Source organism: Prenolepis imparis, unplaced genomic scaffold (assembly GCF_030444845.1).
Source record: "Prenolepis imparis isolate NDT839.2.m4 unplaced genomic scaffold, iyPreImpa1.0 SCAF_15, whole genome shotgun sequence".
Classification (NCBI taxonomy): domain Eukaryota; kingdom Metazoa; phylum Arthropoda; class Insecta; order Hymenoptera; family Formicidae; genus Prenolepis; species Prenolepis imparis.
Window position 1 is genome coordinate 6,529,199 of NW_028141173.1, and position 9,006 is coordinate 6,538,204.

The window sequence follows — 9,006 nt, forward strand, 5'->3', positions numbered from 1 at the left end:
ATCATATAAAGATCTGAAATAGAAAAAATAATATAAATCTTATTGTCGCTTTGGAAAAAATTGATCAAAATCTCTTTATCAAAATATGTAACTAGTTTTTATGGTCTCATGTATATTTTATATCAATAAATGATTTGAAAACCGTATTTTCACATCTTCAATTCGCAATAATTAATATATAATATTATATTTTATACTTTAGAAAATTTATAAATAAAACAATAAATACCATTGCACTTGTAAGTAAAACATAATTCATTATTTTTGTCAACTTACAATGACAACAATTTATCTCAAGAGAGAGATATAATAAAAAAAATACAAGATTGTCAATATTAAATATTATCTTTCTTGCTATTCACTATTCAATGCTGTTCACACTTTTTTATCAAGCAAACCTCTATCTAACTTTGTTCGTGAAACAATAAAAGTTTAAAATTATGTTTAAACAATATTTTAATTATAGATATATGGCAGTGCAGCTAATAGGATGACTTTTTATGAAATAAAAATTAAATAAGATTATTTATACGTATTATAATTTTAATGTAATTAGGAAATTATTGTATCTATGATAACATATTATTGTGTTTGTACAAATTTACTATTCAGCAACAATTATCGATCATTGTTTACTCGAAGGATGCGAGTACGGTAAAATACGACATCGAGGACTGTAATACCTTTAAAAAATAGAAGTATCGAGGATTCTTAAAAAAAACTTTAAAAAATATACTTTGTAGAGTATCGGAATAATCGTTAAAAAAAATCTATTTTCTTTACCGTAGTAAAGCTCTTCAGGGAGAAAATGTAAATCTTGCCGGCGCTCAAAAAATTGGGCTGCAAACACTTTCTCATCACGTGTAGGAGCATCTTTTGCGATTTCACGGGTATTTTATACCAGGAACAATTATATCTGCAATATACGCGTTTTAACGATCATTAAACTTTCCCATTTCTTTTACGAATCGATGGCAGACTTATATATAGAGCATTTCATGTCAAGTAAGTTACCTTTATTACAAAAAATGACCCTTTTTATTTTTAACAGCTATCTTTATCATTCCTACACTAAAACCTAGAAATTATAGAATGTTCTCTTTTACGGTTTAAAAATAGCACCTCATTCCATCTCGTTATATCAAATATGTGCTTATAATCCCATTAACAGAGAAAGGACGAAGAGTTCGGGACTTTGCACGTATAAATCGATATAACTCAAAGAATTTTTGATCACAGATATCAAATTCGGGTTCAAATTTTTAAAATTCAAAATTTATTTATTTATTTATTTATTTAAACGAGTACAAGGCTTTTTAGTTCAAACAGAAAATAATAACAGTAAAATTCAAAATAGCAGATTCATTTTGTGCGATTTTTGTTTCGCCATATTAAAATCTGATATATCGAAATAGAATAAAGTGCTATTTTTAAACCGTAAAAGATAACACTCTGTAACTCCCCTAGGTTTTAGGGATGTTAAGGATAAAATTTAGCTATTAAAAATGAAAAAAAAGGTCAATTTTTTTTGCAATAAAAGTGACTCACTTGACATAGAATGCTCCATATACAGGGTGTCCCAGAACTGCCGTAAAACCTGTTAATGGCAAATTTCTAGAATCATTTGGAGACGATTTTTTCTCAGCGAAAATGTCGAGGCACCAATAATTTTCGAGTTATAAACGGTTGAAAATAAAGGTTCTTTACAAACTAAGTCTTGTGGAAATAAAATATTAACAAAACCACATTCTTCATCAGTTAATTTCAGGTAGAGTTTACTTTAATAGAATTTTAATTTAAGGCTTAGTTACAAAGATACATGATGGCAAAAATTGAGAACATGCAAAAATAATGGCCTCCCTCGACATTTTTCCTAAAGAAAAATCGTCTCCAAATGATACCAGGAATCTGCTATTAATAAGTTTTATATGGTTGTTCTGGGACACCCGGTATATATATTTTGCAGTTAAAATCGATACTTTACATCTTGTCACGCATTTGCAGACTGTGGTCTATCAGTTTTTGTCCTTGCAGACTGAAGCAGAATAAATGTATCAGTTGGCCAACAATGAACGCCACGTATCTTACTGCTTCCATAATGTCACCTACTTGCGCCGCGATCTCGAGAACGCGATAAATATATATTTTAATTTCTCACACCTTCGCGCTAATTGCAATCGTACGAGTAAGGATTCGATCAGGACTCTGTTCAACAAGAGAACGTGCATCGGTTTGCGCATAATAAGAAGAGATACCGGCGATCCAATACTTCGGGGACCTGGTGCCATTTATTGTAGACATTAACAAGTTAAATAAGCAGTGAAGGGGAAGATCATGGGCGAAAACCTGTCTGAAACGGACGAATTTTTGTGCGATCCGATGCATCAGGTTCTCTCGTTGAACAGAGTAGATTTTCGAAATATGTGCAAAAATTTTATCGCAAATTGAATTGCAATACTCTTAACTCTTAACTCTGATTAAAGTACGTACTTGTAACAAGGTAACGCTCATCGCTGCGGTAATTATCAATATCTGTATGGCGAAAGTTATAGAGAAGGTATTTTCGAGAAGCTCCGCGAATCTTCGGCAAGCAAAAATTCACGTTACGTTATTCGTTACATCTTGTCTTGAAAATATTCCCTTTCGTAAGCATTTGTTTATTTTTCATAATATATATTACATACTCACTCTAAAGCTCGCCAGTGCACGTGAACGGACCACGCTATCTTTTGATTGTAAACATTATCTGGATCATTATTCAGTGTATCGATATTCTCATACGCCAAATTTTCGAAACGAAATCTGCAAATATTTAGACATCAACTCTGTTTCGTAAATTTTATTATATAAAAAGATTGTAAAAGAAAAAAATATAACATATACATATATATACACAGAGTATCCAATTTTAATCAACCATTTCCAAAAATTTTTTTATTTTTAATTGTACAATAAAATATTTTAAATAAAAGTCATTTGATTTGAAGGGGGAAGACAGAATGCGCTACTGACTCTTTTCTAAAGGGCGTTTTTCAAGATCACTTAAAGGTCGCTTATGTTTTTTTAAATGGAACCATTATATTTTTCTTATATTAATCGATTCCTCGCAATTTTTGGCATAAAAAGTTATAAGGGTAAGATGGCCAAAAAATGAATAGTTTACTAGATATTTTACACCTAAATTTTACATAAAATGTGAGATATCTCGTATTCATTTTTCAATAATCTTATCTTAATACTTTTATGCATAAAATATTGAAAGAAATCAATTGGTGTAAAGAAAATACATAGTTGTTTCGTTGTTTGTAAAAAAAGTAATGTAATTTACAACTAGTAGCTACTTTTTCTTAAAAACAATTATGTGTTTTTTTGCATCATTTGATTCCTTTTGTTAGTTTGTGCATAAAAGTATTAAGGTAAGAGTGACAAAAAAAGAATATTTTATGAGATATTTTATTCATAGTTTACTATGTAAAATTAGTATCAAATTTAGATATAAAATATCTCATAAAGTATTTATATTTTTTTGCCATCTTATCTTTATAAATTTTTATGAAAATTGCAAGAAATCCATTTATGTAAAAATATTATTAGTAATTCCATTTAAAAAACATAAATGATCTTCAAATGACCTTCAAAGCGCCCTTCAGAAAAGCCGTAGCGTCATCTTTCGTTTTCCTTCAAATCAAACAACTTTTGTTTGAAACATTTTGTTGAACAATCAAAAATAAAAAAGGAATTGATTTTTGGAATTGATCGATTAAAATTTGACATTTTGTATATATGTATATTGTATGTGTGTGTGCTATTACCCAGCTACGGCGAAGATGCTGCAGACATGCTCGATGTAAGTCAGGATCATACAGTCGTGCGCGATCATTCCCACACAAGCTATTACTATACCCACAAGAGAGTGGAAGAAAATGTAATAGTAGTATTCCGTGTCGTCGCGAACAAAGTAGTGTGCTTCATAAGGCAATAATATAGGGCGGGATTCGTTGAGCGGAAACACGAAATCTAATATTTGCGGAGTAAGACTAACTAATACAAATAGGGGAGGAGTTACGAAATATAACGCTGCAACATAAATAAATAAATTGTCGTCTTCTATTACAGGCAAAATGAGGATTGAACGCGATTTATCCTTACATATATATATGATGGAAAACAGTCTCGCTTTTGTAGCATAAATTTTCATAATTTCGTATTCTTCCGGGATTTCTAAGCTTTTCCAGTCGTCATACAATTTATCAGTAAGATCTTTAATCTAGAGAAATATATCTCGCATAAATTTTATCGGATAATTAATTTTGTGAAAGTAATTTAATGAGTATATAATCATCAAAATGTCAAAAAGTATTTTTTTTTATCAATGTAAATATAATTTTTAATTTACTTTGCTATTGTTAAATTGGCATGTATATAGCTTCACTATAATCACAAGTTGAAATAGATGCGTCGGTACAGCCGCTAAAATACACGGCACATCTCTGTCACACTGAATGAACTTGCCGATCTAAAACCACAATTATTGATAGAGATTATAAAAATCTTTATCATCACGTATTTTTTAAATTAAACATTTTATTTTATATTAATTATTTTTTTTTATTATTAGATGTAAAAGAGCAACCTGTGGAATAATCATAGAAAGCGAACTCATAGTCACCAAAGTCACTCGGAGCAACCTCTCTCTTCTTTTCTGATAAGGCCACTGACCGGCCCACAACAACATTCTCTTCGTTATACTGTAATAATGATTCCAAACAGGCTTCATAGTCCGTAACAAGGCCGATAATTTTTTTTCAGATAAGTATTTCGCCCTCGACGACACACGATCAACTACATCTCTCGTTTTGTTCTCCAGAAAGAGGGACGAATCAATATTTTAGCAGGAGAATAGAGTGTCACATGAAAATACCACACGTTGGGAAACCTTTAATTTTGCTTATTATTATACATCTCGTAACGCATGCAATATCGATGTAAATGAAGGCCTGTCGATGGGGCGAGACGAGTTTATTGATGCGTGCCGCGCATATCGATCAGAATTTCCAAGTAAAAATGAGTTTTCTTTTTTTTGTATATATCTAAACAATTTAATGGCCGGTTATAAGCGCTGCGACATCTAAGTAGGATATCGCGAGATGTGACACATCGAAATTACTACGTAAAAGACCTCCGACATATGATATTGACACATACCTATAGGGAAAAGTATGCTAAATCGTACCGTTCGTTAAATCGTACTTCTACTGTATTTCTTAAACAAAGTTAAATATTTTAAGGCGTTAATGCTGTATCGCAGCTAGCTTTATTCGAATGCAGCAATGTTTATTTTCTTTTCAAGCGATTCGTTGATAAGTGATGTTCATAAATTTATTTTGTATTATTTTGCATGTGTAATATTCGGCATCTCGTGCCTAAACTGTCACATTGAAAAAGATAAGCAATTAAACTTATAATTAAAACATTTTTTCATCTTATTTAATCTTGTATATGGAAGTGTTAAAAAATCGACAAAATGTTTTAAGATTATTATTTTATTCACAAATTTGACAAAGCAATGGAAGTTCGGTAAAACGTATTACTAATTTTGTCCTATATCGTACTGGTACGATTTACTAAATTAATTTTTTTATTTAAGCATTAGTTTTATCTTTATATTTAGATGGACATCTGAAGAAAATATTATCAAATTTTATAATTATATTAAGATAATTTTTATACATATTTATATTTTTGTGTGATACAAAAAGTATTTTTGTTAAATTTTTGAAGAGAATTTATGATTATAAATATGACACTTTTATAGATATGTTTTGTTGCAGACTGAGAAATTTGTAGAAAATAAAGACTTAATTTTATTGTTAGAGATACGATTTAAAAACTCATGAGTACAATTTAGCAAATCAAATTGTAAATCGTATCAAATACAACATTTTTTTAATTCTTAATTTACGATATAAAACAATGATGTGTTAATGTTTAGCACATATCGTTGATAAAGAACAATAGTTTCAAATAAATAAAAAAACTTCTTCATTTCTTTGATAGTTTTATTGCAATTTTAGTATTTATCTTAAGAGATACGATTTAGCTATTAGATACTTTTCCATGTTTTATCCTCCTAAGGAAATATTTGGAACAGAAGGCAAATTGTTATATATTTATTTTCTCATAGTATATTGAGACTTTGCATGAATCATTATTGGATCCTGATACCATCATGGTTCGATTATCACTCGGAATAGTAAAAAATGCAAAGATTGTGTAATTTTTTTCAGGTAAATATTTTCGAAAATTTTTGAAACCATGACTTACAATAATAGCTTAAGGCACGATAAGATTTTACAAGTTAGATAGATGTATAAACAATAGGTGTGGTAGATGTTAAATCAGAATCACCAGTAATATAAAAACAAATTAATGGACACCTTATCTCTCGACCAAACTGGCAGTATATTTATTAAGAAAATCACAACGTTTCGACCTCTATATTTGGTCCTTATCAAGTGATCTGTACAGCAAGATTTTATATCATTAATGAGGGATTAACAAATGAAATAATTAATTTACACTTACATAGTTTCTTAAAGTTATACACTTATGTCAAATTGATACGCGTCATGCTAGACAGACAGTTTATTGCCGACTAAACGACCTTTATTATTTTGTCATAGATATTATTAAGATTCTCAATGTCCTTATGTGAATTTATTGTGTTGTTATTTTTCTTTATATAAAACATCTCAGCTATCTCTCTTTTTCTTATATGTTTTTCGTTATGTAAAATGTTTGGGGTAGACCAATCGAAGTCATGGTTAAAATCAATCCTATGCTTACTAACCACTGAAAGATTACTGTTGTGAAGTTTTATATTATTTGAATGTTCTTTGATTCGCGTGCATAATTGCCTTTTTGTCTGTCCTATGTATGAGGCGCTGCAATCCTTACAGTTTATTTTATAGACTATTCCCGTTTTTTCCTGTAAAGATAGGATATCCTTCCCAAGTTTTATTACATGGTTTAATTTCTTAGGAATGTAATGCACAATGTTAAGACTGATCGTTTTGAAATTCTGATAAATATTATTTAGGCCTTTTACGAAAGGGAGCGATATAGTATTAGTAATTTCCCTTTTCTCCTGATTGTTACTAACGTTATTTGTTACGCGATTTTCCAAGGTATGTAGTCTTTTGTGAACAAACCGATTTATGAATTGTTCAGGAAAGCAATTGTTTGTCAATATTCGTTTAACAATTTCAATATTATTATGGTGAAATTTTTTATCTGCTAGTAAAATGATCGACTAAATTAAAGATCGTATTCATTTTATACTTGAGAGGATGATTTGAGTAGAAATTTATGTATCTATCTGAGCTAGTAGGCTTTCGGTACCAATTAGTAACCAAACCTCCGTTCGATCTAATAACCGTTGTGTTAAGAAAATTCAGACAACCATTAGATTCTAATTCATATGTAAACCCCAACCGCACATGATAATCATTAAAGACCTTCAAGATTTCCTGGACATTATTTTTTCCTATGCTGTCGAGTTCATTTTAAACTCAACAAGTTTCGCATTCAATGGAAGTTTCTACGAACAGATTTTTGGCAGTCCAATGGGTTCCCCCCTTTCGCCTATTCTGGCGGATTTAGTAATGGACGATCTCGAGACTTTTTGCTTGTCAAAACTAAGTTTTAACATTCAAACTTATTTTAGGTACGTGGATGACATTTTCACGATCGTTCCAAAAAATAATGTCCAGGAAATCTTGAAGGTCTTTAATGATTATCATGTGCGGTTGGGGTTTACATATGATTAGAATCTAATGGTTGTCTGAATTTTCTTAACACAACGGTTATTAGATCGAACGGAGGTTTGGTTACTAATTGGTACCGAAAGCCTACTAGCTCAGATAGATACATAAATTTCTACTCAAATCATCCTCTCAAGTATAAAATGAATACGATCTTTAATTTAGTCGATCATGCAATTTTACTAGCAGATAAAAAATTTCACCATAATAATATTGAAATTGTTAAACGAATATTGACAAACAATTGCTTTCCTGAACAATTCATAAATCGGTTTGTTCACAAAAGACTGCATACCTTGGAAAATCGCGTAACAAATAACGTTAGTAACAATCAGGAGAAAAGGGAAATTACTAATACTATATCGCTCCCTTTCGTAAAAGGCCTAAATAATATTTATTAGAATTTCAAAACGATCGGTCTTAACATTGTGCATTACATTCCTAAGAAATTAAACCATGTAATAAAACTTGGGAAGGATATCCTATCTTTACAGGAAAAAACGGGAATAGTCTATAAAATAAACTGTAAGGATTGCAGCGCCTCATACATAGGACAGACAAAAAGGCAATTATGCACGCGAATCAAAGAACATTCAAATAATATAAAACTTCACAACAGTAATCTTTCAGTGGTTAGTAAGCATAGGATTGATTTTAACCATGACTTCGATTGGTCTACCCCAAACATTTTACATAACGAAAAACATATAAGAAAAAGAGAGATAGCTGAGATGTTTTATATAAAGAAAAATAACAACACAATAAATTCACATAAGGACATTGAGAATCTTAATAATATCTATGACAAAATAATAAAGGTCGTTTAATCGGCAATAAACTGTCTGTCTAGCATGACGCGTATCAATTTGACATAAGTGTATAACTTTAAGAAACTATGTAAGTGTAAATTAATTATTTCATTTGTTAATCCCTCATTAATGATATAAAATCTTGCTGTACAGATCACTTGATAAGGACCAAATATAGAGGTCGAAACGTTGTAATTTTCTTAATAAATATACTGCCAGTTTGGTCGAGAGATAAGGTGTCCATTAATTTAGATGTATAAATTTGAGACATTACGTGATTAACAAACAATATGTAATTATAATATAAGAATTAAGCATTTGTGACGTTTTCGACACTTGAAAACGCTATTATATAATTATATAATTACTAGATG

The 9,006-nt window shown here is 30.2% G+C and overlaps 1 protein-coding gene across 1 annotated transcript; it reads right to left on the reverse strand.

Moving 5' to 3' along the window:
- Positions 1-575: 575 nt before the first annotated feature.
- On the reverse strand, positions 576-4,911 carry LOC145945953 (odorant receptor 4-like). The gene is made up of 9 exons (XM_083055263.1): positions 4,634-4,911; positions 4,397-4,516; positions 4,150-4,267; positions 3,813-4,077; positions 2,689-2,802; positions 2,491-2,581; positions 1,985-2,121; positions 784-916; positions 576-683 (listed from the first exon to the last, which is right to left on the reverse strand). The coding sequence occupies exons 1-9, from the start codon at positions 4,775-4,777 to the stop codon at positions 633-635; spliced, it is 1,173 nt and encodes a 390-aa protein (XP_082911389.1). The 5' UTR covers positions 4,778-4,911; the 3' UTR covers positions 576-632.
- Positions 4,912-9,006: the final 4,095 nt, after the last annotated feature.